The following is a 13710-nucleotide window of genomic DNA, read 5'->3' on the forward strand; positions in this document are numbered from 1 at the left end:
TATATTAAACACTATAAACATTGCGTCTCTGCTTCTGACAGAAACACACAATGAAGTTTTGAAGATATGGTTGCTTATTTGTTATGAGTTAACCCCACATGTTTTTTTTCACCCTCCTCACCATTACATACCATGTTTGAGAAGGAAGTGAAAGGGAACAGTCAGTGGAGAGAAGCATAATTGTAATCTCAGAACATTCAGAAATCCTAAAAGGGAAAGTTAGGAGTGGCTGTAACAGCGCTTTAACAGATGATGTATTAGTTGGCATAATGCATGTCTGTGACGAGTTACATAAAGAGTTTTAGCAATAAGCCATTCATCTTTGTTTTTTATATTGTCACAAAAACAATCTCAGAGGCTTTGGAGGGGAAAGTACTAGCGCTACCCGTATCAGCTGTCAAGTATATCGTTACTCAAGTTGGGAAGTAAGGATGCAAGCCAATTCTACCTTGCTGTTTAATGAGCAAGGAGAAAGGAAAGAAGTCTGTCAAATAAAGTGTGAGCTTGATCGAAATTAGAAGGACTCAGGAGGCACAGTTTGTCTTATATTGTCCAAAAAATTTTAAGTTTCCTTATTTTTTCATGGAACTATTACTCTGCTTAGATACACACTTTCATATAATGACATTACTTCTGAGTAATATTTGCGAGTACAGTTGTGTAGGTGGGTACTTTTGATTCTCTTTTGAATTACTGTTTACATTTTTGTTCTTCAAATAATTGTCTTGTACTGTGAACATTAGGATATACTTTTATTGATGAAGATCCAAAAATATTAACAGATATTCTGAAATATCTGTACTTCTTTAGATCATTGAAGTTGGATTATGTGAAGTCTTTGAACTGATAAAGGAGACGAGATTTTCTCATCCATCCTTGTGTCTCAGGAGCCTACAAGCCTTGCTTAATGTGCTCCAGGGCCAGCAACCAGAAGGACTGCAATCAGAGCCTCCTGAAGTCCTAGGTAATACCTCATCTGTTACTGTATTTGTATTAATATATATCTATTATTGTGTTGGAGAGAAGAAAATGATTCCTAGGAAGTATTTATGAGATGGTAACTTGTTTGTTCTCAACTGATTGACTTTATTCTGGAGTGTAAACTCCTTGTGGTGTTGTAACCAGTGCTTTCTCAGCATTAATCTTTTGTAGAACAGAAATATTGGCATGTAAAGATGTATATATATACTTATAAAAAAAGTATCATGTTTTGTTGCTGTGTAATGCAGAGCTTCACTGAAGCACATAGTAAACCTTACAAATTGAGATTTGCTTGTCGTACCAAATTATAAAATGCTTGGTCTTATTAGAAGGAAGAAAGTTCTACGGTGAACTTCTTTTGTGATTTGCTGTTGTAATCTGTAGCTTAGCTATTTAATTAAAATTTATATAAAGCTGCTAAACAAAATGTCAGAATTACTGCTTTTATTTCCTCTGGCCATCCAAAAGCTTCCCTGAAAATTAATTTTGCTTTTAATGATATTGAAACTAAAAGTTGAACTGAAGGCTTTAAGTGTGTGATTGATTATGTCCTTGAAATTAAAATCTAGTTATCTTTTATTAATTTATAGTTTTTACTTATTTGTAGAACTGCAAAGAAGACTAAGCTATAGCATCTGTAGTTTAAAATCGAACAAAAATATGTATTTTCAGACTTTCTATATATGTTTTTCTGTGTTATGGCTCAACTGTACTCCATTTCCAAAGAGTATAATAATTTGCTACAGAAAGTTTTATTTTGTATTGATGCATAGATTATTAAAAAGCTACAAAGAAGGCTTTGTTTCGATTACTGCCTCAGTGGTTATTTGTATATACTACCAAAAAAAAATGAGGTGGATTTCTGTTTACACCTTGAGTGTTAAAGATGTTCAGCTGCTAAACAGTGCTTATAAAGAGGGATAGGATCAAAATAATTTTCAAGCTTTGATTTGAAATGCTTGTTTCTGAGAAATGGGATGTGCTTCAACATGGGTAATTGTCATAAAGATTAGACAAGTTTGGTCAAGACCTACATATCATCTCAGTGATGAGGCAGACTGAATAGGCAGATAAAGTAATTCCTTCTCACCCATTTTTTATAAATGTGTTCCACTGTAACAGAAGGACTTGGTTTTTCTTCTCTGGCCATTGTGGTTGTCGAGACTTAACATTTTCTGGCTAAAAAAGAGTGAAAAGGATGTTTTAGGCCTGTTTAAATGGGATGCTTTCTTTTCTGTCTGGAAATAGAGCTAAATTTAACAGCTGAGGAAAGATGTACCATGTATTTTTTAAGTTTAATTTCCCATTGACTGGCAAATTGCTTGATACGATTTGGTGACTCATCTGTGTAATTGCTGTGTTTTATTTGCAGAATCCCTGTTCCAGCTTCTTCTGGAGATAACTGTCCGTAGCACAGGAATGAATGACAGTACAGGACAGTCCTTGACAGCACTTTCCTGCGCTTGCCTCTTCAGTTTGGTAGCAGCATGGGGAGAGACAGGAAGAACATTGCAAGCAATCTCTGCTATCCTCACCAATAATGGCAGCCATGCTTGTCAGACTATTCAGGTCTTTCACTAAAACTTCTCTGTATCTGGGAATTAATGTAAATGATACATACATGAGTTCTGAGAAGATCTATTTTGTAAATTCAGTTAACTTTTTTCCCCCTCACTATTTTTGAGATAAGAATAGGTACTTCTTCATCTATCTTGAGTTAGACATGGAAGAACAAAAAATACAACACTTAAAAAATAGTAATGTTTTTCATTCACTCACTATTTCTTCTACTGTTTAGGTGCCAACCATTTTAAACTCTCTTCAGCGGAGTGTACAGGCGGTTCTGGTAGGCAAAATCCAAATCCAGGACTGGTTCAGTAATGGGATAAAGAAGGCAGCCTTGATGCACAAATGGCCATTGAAAGAAATATCGGTAGATGAAGACGACCAGTGTCTCCTTCAGAGTGATGGCTTTTTCCTGTATCTTTTGTGTAAAGATGGACTTTACAAAATTGGCTCTGGATATAGCGGCACAGTGAGGGTAATGTGATTTCTTCTTGTCTGACAAATGATAGTTAATATTTTAACATAACTTTTATGATGTCCTGTTTCCATTGAGAATCTTTTGTAGCTTACTAATGATCAGTTCTTTTAAATTTGTCTAACCTTTTTGTGATGATTTCTATGAAAATTTTACAGCATTTTCCTAAAATTTTCACTCTTCAATATGGTTGAATACATTGTTATTTAGATGGTAAATTATTTTGTGTAAAATTGTTGCTCTGATACTTGTTAAATGATTGGAGCTTTTTGCTTTTCAGGGCCATATATACAATTCTACATCCCGCATCAAAAACAGAAAGGAAAAAAAGTCTTGGTTAGGCTATGCTCAGGTAGGTGAATATTTAAAACATAAAATGTGTGCCCCATCCCCAGTCCCCCATGAGTAATTTAAATAGATCTTGGCTTAGAGTAAGATGCATGGGTATTGTATTGTTCCTTTGGCTTTAGTTATAAAAATAAATTTTTTGATACTGACTTTTAAATTGTGGAAAATGAGGAACATCTGATGGTATTGGCATGTAGAAAGGAGTAATGAAATTTGTCATTGATTTGTGCTGTCACTGTAAATACTTTCTCAAAATACAATGGTTTAACACATAAATTAATGACTTGTACAATCAATTGATGTATGCTTCTTCAATAAAGAAGTCAATGGATGCAAACTGTGCTGTTGCAACAAAATAGTTTAAAAATATACTCAAAATATCTAATTATGAAAATTAATTTTAAAATATTTGTAGTAAATGACTACTGCAGAGTTAACTATATTTGGTGGATGTTTTGTGTTTTTAGAATTAGTCGGTTTCTGGAATATCAACCACCTTTTTTTATACCTTTGCCATTCATCATAAAAATAGTGGATTTTTTAAGAATCCTATTATTACCACTGAGTGTGCACACTCTCATGCTCTCTCTCCCTGCTCCCAAACAAAAAAACCTAGAGCAAACCAAAAATTAAATTTCAGAGAACAATGAATTTACCTAATTTTTTTTTACCTAGAGCAATTTTTATTGTATATTTACTATCAACTGAGTGATCTCATTGTCCCAGTGTGAAATTAACTGTACTCCTTATCACGTTTTTGAAGTGAAATGGCTTATTATGAATATATATTCTATTATTACAGTTATATACACACACACACATGACGTGGTTTTGTTTAGTGTTAAAACAGATCACGGAAAGGTATATTGGTGCAATACAAATATGTGTGGATGCATTCATTCAGGAGCCTGTTTTATCAGTTTGGAAGGGAATAGGATCCATACAGTTTCACTATATAGAGTTACACATCTGTACATAGCTATAAATATATTTGATGTTCTTTGAGTGCTTGTACAGGTGTATGCACTCACACAGTGACTGTACCCAAAGACATTGCTAGTTGGAAAAATGTCACTCTGGGGCTATATTTATAGGAAGATGTGTAAGTTGCACTTATTGCTAAGTATGTGTCCGTAAAAGAGGTAAGATAAACCCTCAGTCTCATTTCCCTTCAGATGCTAGGTTAAGTCAGCTCAAATTCAAGTGATTTTTCTTGCTTCATCATATGTTATTTTAGACTGATTCTTTTCTGTCTACTTTAATGCTCTTAACTTACTTTTCATAGCTTTTGTGGGTTTGTTTTTCCTCGTTTCACAAAGATTTATCCAGAAAAATTCAAGTAGTTTAGATGGAAGGAAAAGGATTGGTTGGATTTTTCTGTTGTTGTTAGATGATTGTAATTAGGGTCTGTGACTCCTTGACAAATGAAGATATTCAGAGGTTAAGCCTTAGTGACCTCCATGTGAAATGGGTCCATATGTAGATGTGTAGAATCCCCACCTGAGGCCAGTCATGCTTCAAGCAAGTACAAGCCATTGTCATATCTCCTGCTATGACACTACTGTTGTCAGAATCATTACTTGGTTCACATTGGCCTCTACAGCTTTCCTGTAGGTGAATACTACCTTGCTTGAGTGAGAACGTTTGTTCCTTTCCTTTAGCTGCTTTTATAGCAGAAGTGCTTTGTAAGTGTAAATTCCACACGTGTGTTTCTACCCTGCTCTCTCAAAGCCTTTGAAAGGTTCACAGGCATTGTAGGATCTTAAAAGATGCAAGAGCAAAGTTGCCATGTTACTACTTCTGTGGATCTATGCACATTATGCAAACATGGGGGCTTATGCAATCTATCTAGTTCAAGTGTTTGTTTAAAAGTGCACTCAGAGTTAGAGGTACAAACAACAAACCTCAAATGTGAATTTCAGATAGGCAAATATTTTTACTGAGAAACCTTCTAAAATGGTGACTGAATCAAACCTTTAAAAAAGTATACATATGAACAGAGGGAAGACACTGTTTTGGTATACCAAAGGAGACTTCTTGACATGGGTTGCTGACCAGAGTAAGTAATTTTTCAGAAATGAAGGTATTCTGCATGTGGAGAAACAGAAAGAGGAAATCTTTAGTCCTGAGTATCCCTTCCCCTAGGTCTGGTTAGGAGCTGGAACGTAAGAAGTATAAGAACTCATTGTATGTAACCTTGTGTCATGGCTACTGTCACCAAAATCACGCTGTACTTTGCAGGAATTTCTTTGACGCAGAGCTCAGAAAGAATAAATACATGGTATCTTGTTAGTGTGGGAGTCAAAGTAGTTAATTAACATATTTGAAAATTTATCTAGTTTTTAATGTTTATATTAATATTTATTAATGATCGCTGTCTATATAGGGCTATATATGTATTTTCTGCCTGGAATTCCTGTGAGTCCTTTGTTGATTTGGATAGTGGGGACAGGAACATTGGTTTTTACTGTGGCTGTAGGTTTTAACTGTAATTGCATACACATGAAGAACAGCATTACTACGTGTGACTCCAAAAGCTGTATACAAGCTTTAGCACACTGGTCTACAGAATGTAGAAAGTGTGGAGGAAGGGGATCAAATTTCCATTTTTTATTACAGAATTTGATTAATGGAAAAAAGTTGATTATCAAAATTAAGCAGATTTGTGGTAAAAGGTTTCAAAAATGTTTAAACAATACCTAAAATGACTATTGCACTTTTAAACTTTTTGACAATATCCTTTGATGTATTTAAGAATATTTTCGTACCAATATATGTATTTTTACTCTTACCAGGGTTATTTATTATATAGAGATGCAAATAATCACAGTATGACAGCCATAAGAATAAACCCTGAAACTCTGGAACAAGATGGTACAGTTGCTTTGCCAGGTAAGATCCTCTGGATGTAAGATGGTTATAGTTTACTGTTTATATGATATGTATTTTCAGGTAAGCAGAAGAGAAATTGAGACAGGTTTTGAGATCACAGAGACACTGCTTTTTTTATGACTGATTTGCCTCATTAGACCAGCTGCAGTGTTTCATTCAGAGGTCTTGCATCTTACTCCAACTACTGGAAGAATGCTGCCACATTTTAGAATGTATGGTCATCTTAATTTAAAGACTCCAAGAGCTTAACTTCCTTCTTAGAGAATTTTTATTTCTTCCTCGTTTGAAGTTTGAGCATTTGGCTTGGATGTGACTTTGTTTCCAGTATCTCTTACATGTAGGTAGTTACAAACTCTGACCAAAATAATTTTTAAGTTTTTAATATCATAGAAATGTATCTAAAGAACAAAGGAGGCTAATGAACACTGATGGGCTATGCTTCTGATGTTTAAGTTGGTGGTGGGTTTTTGTTTATTTGTTTTGTAGGTTTTGTTTGTTTGTTTTGGGGTGTTGTTGTTGTTGTTGGGGTTTAGGTCTCTGTTTAGAAAATGAGGATGTTCCTGGAACATGCTTTAATTAGCTTCCTGGTGAAACATCTCTTCCTAACCACTCACGTAAACAGTAGAAGGGCACAAGAATATCTTTTGATCGAACAATGACAGGCTTATTCTGTAGATCAGAAGAAAGATTTTATGTTGCATCCTGACATAAATAAGAAGACACTGACTGAAACCTCAGAAAAATTCTCTAGGCTTTTTGTACTTCAAACACAAGCAATCATTTTTAAGACAAACTATGAGTGTAGAATCTAGTTTATGCAGCTTTCTGCAAGTCCTTAGAATGTGGATGTATGTTTAAGCTGCTTGGTCCTTGTGGGGCTGTATGAAAAGTCTTGAGTGAGAGCACATTCCAAGGACCTGACAAATTGCCTTGTAGGGCTGTTTTTACACTGTCTTCACCTCAAGGCACCTTCTTCAAACAGTAGGGTTCATTGAGGTCCTCAATTATGTTACCATCGATAAACAAATCGGTGCTCCTCATGCAAGTCTCGAGGGACACTTGAGAACATGTAAAGTCTGTACCTCTAAGCTTTTAGCTTTCTTTTGCAAATCTGAGTGACAGGTGTCATTCTGCAAGACAGCCTTGTGTTTATGCTATAAAAAGGTGCAAATTAAATGAGTGTGCCTTCTAAACAAAACTGTAGTAATCTTTCAGTGCAAAAGTAAGTCTTACAACTGTGGGAATACCCAGTCAGAAATCCCTGAAACTATTTCACACAGTTGCTTTTCATATGGTTTGTGATGGTGTGAAAGTGGATGCCAGGTGTTCTTTGTAACTCCTACCGTTTGTATTTCAGGCCTTGAACTTTGCTGTTTTACTTTCTACACTTCTACACGTTTATCTTAATGTTATAATGTGAGCAGATATGACCTAGTCTTTTGGCTAGCACAAAGTCAAAGGGGTTCACTTCTGGTTATTTCAGTTTCCCATTAGGACAAAAGAAATTAAGGGGGGGGGGGGGGGGGGGGGGGCGGAGTATGTGACCTATATGAGGATACCTGATAAGTAACTCCAAGCAGTAGTGGCTGCCCCACTGTAACCTCAATAATAACCTGTGGCATGTTGTAGTTCTGAAAAACCATACTGGAAAGAACTAGAAGACAGTAACCTTGCTAACAGCTGAACACTGATCTGACTCCCAACTATTTGTTCCTAATTGGTATGGTATTCAGACATGGCTGTTTGGAGTTAATCTCTTTCAAATGCCTGGGTTGGTGATTATGCATTTAAATAAGGTATTTGCATTTATTTGTACAGGGATGGGAGGAGATTAGGAGTTCATTAGGACATGTGATTAGGAGTTGATCCCAGCTAGAAGTCACATGACCTTAGAAAGCTCAGTGAACTATAGAATATTATCTTCTCCTTTTTCAGACAGTAGGATCCACCAGTTTCTTGAAACCGTAAACTTCTATTTCAAAGGGCAGTCTTTCCACTCTGATAGATGATCTAGCAGATCTGACAATGTATCTGGAACTGCCAGGCTGTGTCAACATTCTTGTATCTAACACCTTTGCTAAGCTTCATACAATGTAGTTGAGATGTGGTGCTGTCTTCCCAGTCCAAATATCATAAAAGAATCTCTGAATTCTATAAGATTTTCTAGGTGATCGGACCAGAATTTACAGGGTTTTTTTTCTAGATTGTTTCTTTAACAGTAATGCTTACTACATACCTGAGAGAAAGATTGCTGTGTTCATCTGAAGAAATTGAAGTTACATGGTATATGGTTTCATTGTTCTTTGAATTTACACATGAATACCTTGGAGCTCAGGACTATTCACTTAGTCAGAAAAGTACTGCTGAGGGTAGCCTAGACAAGCTCAAGAGTACTTAAACAGCAGGCACAGGATGCACTGTGTAAATATGGAAGGTGATGGTTGACAGTTATCTTCTCGGGAAGCCTCTGCAGAGGCAGTGCTTAACAGATGTTGGTAGTTATGACCTTTAAATAAAACATAAGCACTTTCTGTTATAGTAATCTCCAGACAGAAACCTTTGATATCTTCATCCCCAGAGTAATTTCCAGTCAGATTGAGTAAGACCACAATTGTAGATAAGAGCTCCTTGCTAGCTGAGACACTACACTACCCTACTTTTTGCAGATACTCCATTTGTTTTCCAGTTTCTAATCTCCCCATTGATTAGATATTTAAAGCTGGGCCTGGGTGTTATCTAATCATGTGCTAATTTTTAGGAAGTCTTCTGAAGAACATATATTAAGAAAAAAAAAACCCCAACATCCCAGATATAAACATATAAACAACCTCCAAAAACATTTACCTGGGGGCTTTCCTCTTCTTGAAATGACTCAAGAAGTAGGCCAAAGAGTAATATGGACCAACTGGTGGCCAGAATATCTTGTTTCCTTGACGGTTACACTTATGTGAATGCGTAATTTTCAACCATTCAGAGGATCTTAATACTTACCAACTTCCTGTAACCTTTCAGAAATGTCATTTAGATTCTTTTTGGAACTTTTCTTCAAGTTATTGATGACTCTTGTTTTATCACTAATATCACTTTGCAACATAGAGAATTAGTAACGTGAACTGACCTTGGTCATCAAATCAAGATTATATTTGAGAGAGCAGTATTTCAGACTTCAGTGTATCTGTGATTCTCCATCCTGCTTGCTGCTTACCCTCTTTGTGATTCATACCTGTATGTGCTCTACGGGGGGAGGTTGTCTACTTTAGGACTGTTACTTCAAGATGTGAAAATTAGAGAAGGCCACCTAATGCATATTCTGTTCCGGATAAGATAGTGTATTAGACTGGGCAGTACAGCAGGAAAAACTAAACAAGCTTATTGGTTTGTGCATACTGTGGTGTTTTTTTCAGGTGTAATATTTTTACAAAATATTCCAACTAGCTAGCAAAAAATAGCAAACTTGCTAGTTATGACAGAAGGTTATTATGTGCTTCATTTAGCATTAAGTTTATTAGATAAAATTACTGATACGGGATCTTTGTTCAGGTTATGAAGCAGATATTTAGAGTGTAAAGTAGCTGTCCCAGAATATTTTTAGAAGAGGTGTATTTCCTGTGTGTAATCAGTGAAACAAACATCTTACAAGCCATATAATATCAATATCTTTGTTAGCAGCTCCTAGAGCAGAGCAGGAAGGGAAAAAGAGATGGTGTTAGGGACATACTCTTAAACTTGCAGAGGAAGTGGTCTTTTTATTTTTACCCTAATATGGGCAGAATTCTTTCCTTACCATTTTTTCTTGGAAATAGCTGACCCATTTTCAATAAATATGTGATGCATTCAAGTATATACTTTGTAGTTTTCAAAAAACCCCTAATTTTCAGTTAATAATTTGGCAAACTTTATAAACAATGGGAAAATGAGATGAATAATGAATTCTGTTTCATTTATTTCTCTTAAGTTTTATATGCTGGACTGAGGAAATTTCTTTAAAGATAATGGCCCTTTTTTTAAAAAAAAAAGGGGGGGGGGGGGAAGATCTTTGGGGAAGGAGAAAGACAGACACTCCCAGAAAATTAGAATTTGTGTTATAGTTTAGAATACCCCTCACAGGTGAATACTAAATGCTCTTACAGTTAAATATTGAGGTAATCCCTTATGTTTCATACAATGGAAAGTGCTTTAATAACTCTTAAAGGAACAAAGGAGTATTATATACTTTGGGTGAGAGAGGAGATCATAGCATAAAATAACATGTTATCAGAACAGTCTAATCTCTCTTCAGGCAAACTAGAATTCTCATAGTGTGATTAACAGTGTGTGTTATGTATGTTAAACTGATGCAGTGCATTTCATCTTTCTCACAGATTGTCATACTGAAGGGCAGAATATCCTTTTCACTGATGGAGAATATATTAATCAAATAGCAGCATCTAGAGATGTAAGTGTTACATATGATGGGTAAACTTCTTTCAACTGAATTGTTTTATTTTACAATACTTATAGCATCCTTTTTGCTTAATGTTTGGCTTTTTCTTTGCTAAGGAAGAAATCCATGTAACTAGAGATAATGGGGAAACTACCATATTTGTGCATAAAGGAGCAATATTTTGGTATTTACCCACACAATTTTAATTTGTGATGGATTTTTCAGGTTTTTTTTATTTTTCAGATAAATTTTAAGGAAAATGTTGTTGCTCTTTCTGAGGAAAAAAATCTTATACGTGGAATAATTTTTTTTTAACATGTTGTTCTCCAGGATCTCTGTGGCATAAGCTTCTTAGAGCTTAATTATATATTTTTATTTTTCTAATTTAGTTTCTTGTAATTGCTTTGGTACATGTTAGGGAATTTCAGCGAGATTTAATAGAAGAGGTATGAAAGATACTACATTCGGATAGATTTTTATATGAAAATTGCCTATTGGCCAAAGTTATGGAAATGCAAGTAAGTGCTTCTACTAAGGGCAAAATAGTTCTAGCTGTTCTGTGTTGTGTTTGGCAGACAGTTATTACATTTTTAGATCTGGATGGATCACTGTGTTTTGACAGTGAGAAAGCTGTAAAACAGGGATAGGGCAGGGATGGGGTGATACAGGCTTGGCAAGAAGTGCCAAACTTGCACCTATAAGAGAACCAGGATTAATCCCTTTCCCTGCTAATAAAACAACGTTTAACATGGCCAGATGAAGATGCTTGATCTACACTTGTAAACAAAAACCTGTTTTAGCTACTCTTTAAAGCAGTTACTTTTAACTGCGATGCAGAATTTTGGGTTCTGGATCAGGAGGGCATAAAAGATAAATGTGAATAGTTATAAATATTTCTGTGGTGAGATTCAGAGTTAATTATAGTAATTCACCATTTTCATAGTGTTCATAGTGTTTTCATAGAATTCAAAGTATGTTTAAGGTCAGTCAGATGCTTATCTTCAGCTCGTCCTGTTTGACACTTTCTTCTGTTCTCCTGTATAATAATGTTACATTTATCAATGTGTCCTCTGATAACTTGCTCTGAAGTAGTATTATCCTGAGGCACCTAGGCCTTAAAAAGTAAATTAATGCATTTATTATACAGTATAAAGTAGGTTGTTTTTTATTTATTTATTGCAGGATGGCTTTGTAGTGCGAATATTTGCAACAAGTACTGAGCCAGTACTGCAACAAGAGCTGCAGCTTAAGCTTGCAAGAAAATGCCTACATGCCTGTGGCATCTCATTGTTTGATTTGGAGAAAGACTTGCACATTATCAGTAAGTTCTCTTCTGTGAAGTAAGTTCTCTTCTGTGAAGGTTAATAAAACCCTAGTAATTCAAATAATGAAACCAAAACACTGCCCTTCCTGTTGTTTGCCTTTATTACGTGCAAGAAGGTATAGGTCCATTATAAACAGGTGGAGAAGTACAAGGGTTTTGAAACTGCTTAAGCGTTATTTGACTCATAGTAATCCACATACACATTTTGAAACCACCTTTCTATCTGTAGCATGATCAATGGTTTTCCGGTATTTTCCTCTAGTTGTGCAATAAATATATAATTGTTTGAAGCTTGGACTTCATAATGGTGCTCATATAACACATAGATAAACTATAGAACTCCTTGTTGTTTTGGGTCAAATCTACAAAATTTAAAAGGACTGTTGGCTGGATTAATGGAACAGAAATGTATTGAAAGATATTAAATTACATGAAAAACACCTTTGCATTAGAGTCTGAGATGCAATAATGTTGGTTCCTACAAAGGCATTTTGGAGAGATATGACTTGGCCTTTGTTGTGGGTCTTTTTTTCTCCATTAGGTTTCTGCTTTTGGTGCTATCAGAACAAAAAGGCTACACGGACCTTTTCTCTAACCAAGCGCAGTAGCTCTTATGCTAGTGCTTTTTACCTCTTTGAACAACTCTGTCAAGTCTAGCCCTGTAAGCCTTCTTGTGGCAGCAAGACTTTGTTTCACTTGTAACTTTCTTAGAACTTATTGTTATGACAAACTGTCCCGGGCAGAGTTACGTTTGTAAACTTGTCTGTGAAACCGACTGGTTAAACTGTCTGGTTAACACAATCTTACTCACTCAGGTACAGGGTTTGATGAGGAATCAGCTGTCCTTGGTGCTGGAAGAGAGTTTGCACTAATGAAAACTGCTAGTGGAAAGGTACTGAACATGTTCTGTAGTAAATAACGAACTACACCAATGTATATCTACACGTCTTTTAATTTAATTACTGTTTTCCAAAATAGCTTCTTGCCTTTTTAGTATGTTAGAAAGACTTTATATGACACTATTTAAATACATTTTCAGAGCCTACTTTAAAGAGAAAAAGGAAAATGGTTATTTAAAACCACAGATGGTGTTGGAACCATTGAGAAATCTGTGGCTTGAAATTTACAGGAATTTCTACGGTCAGTCTTACTTAAAGATGGTGTGAGGCTTTGTTTTAGATTTGGGGGACAAAATTACCTTTTGTCTAAAATGATGTATTAGCACATAGCACATTTGCAAAATTTTTTGCCTCATAACTTTACGTAAGCACTCTGACCATAGTCATTTATTTAAATCCCAGCCTGATTTTTCCAATCCTTTTGAAAATTACTATCTTCCCTAGGCAAAGTTTTCAATTAATTTCTTTAAACCTGTTCTTAATGATTTGATATGTTGGTTCTGCTCAGTGGAGGCTGTTTTTCTGAGACATTTGCATATTCATTGACATTTAGAAATAATTTTGCTTACTGTGACTATGACTTTTTTACATTATTTACTGTGGTTCTGTTTTGGTTTGGGAAACTGATGTTATTTTACTTGTATAAGCATAGTTCCTTGTTTTTCTCTGTTCAGAATTGTGTTGCTTTTTTGGAATGAAGGCCTTGCTCTGCTGCTATCAAAACAGTGAGACTGGTGAAAATGTTCACAAATAAACTTAACTATGTTTTCCTAAAAAAATTTAATGTTATGAAACAGAATTT

General features: G+C 35.3%; 1 protein-coding gene across 27 annotated transcripts in view; it reads left to right on the forward strand.

The window, feature by feature from the left end:
* MYCBP2 (MYC binding protein 2) overlaps positions 1-13710 on the forward strand; it is a 200650-nt gene that overhangs the window by 40496 nt on the left and 146444 nt on the right. For all 27 annotated transcript variants that reach the window (XM_055802981.1, XM_055802964.1, XM_055802966.1 and 24 more), the window contains exons 4-11: positions 811-964; positions 2354-2550; positions 2780-3022; positions 3303-3374; positions 6166-6262; positions 10624-10697; positions 11868-12006; positions 12825-12901. In XM_055802981.1, the coding sequence (XP_055658956.1) occupies positions 811-964; positions 2354-2550; positions 2780-3022; positions 3303-3374; positions 6166-6262; positions 10624-10697; positions 11868-12006; positions 12825-12901 (1053 nt within the window). The remainder of the gene's footprint in view (positions 1-810; positions 965-2353; positions 2551-2779; positions 3023-3302; positions 3375-6165; positions 6263-10623; positions 10698-11867; positions 12007-12824; positions 12902-13710) is intronic.

Source organism: Falco peregrinus, chromosome 4 (genome assembly GCF_023634155.1).
Source record: "Falco peregrinus isolate bFalPer1 chromosome 4, bFalPer1.pri, whole genome shotgun sequence".
NCBI lineage: Eukaryota > Metazoa > Chordata > Aves > Falconiformes > Falconidae > Falco > Falco peregrinus.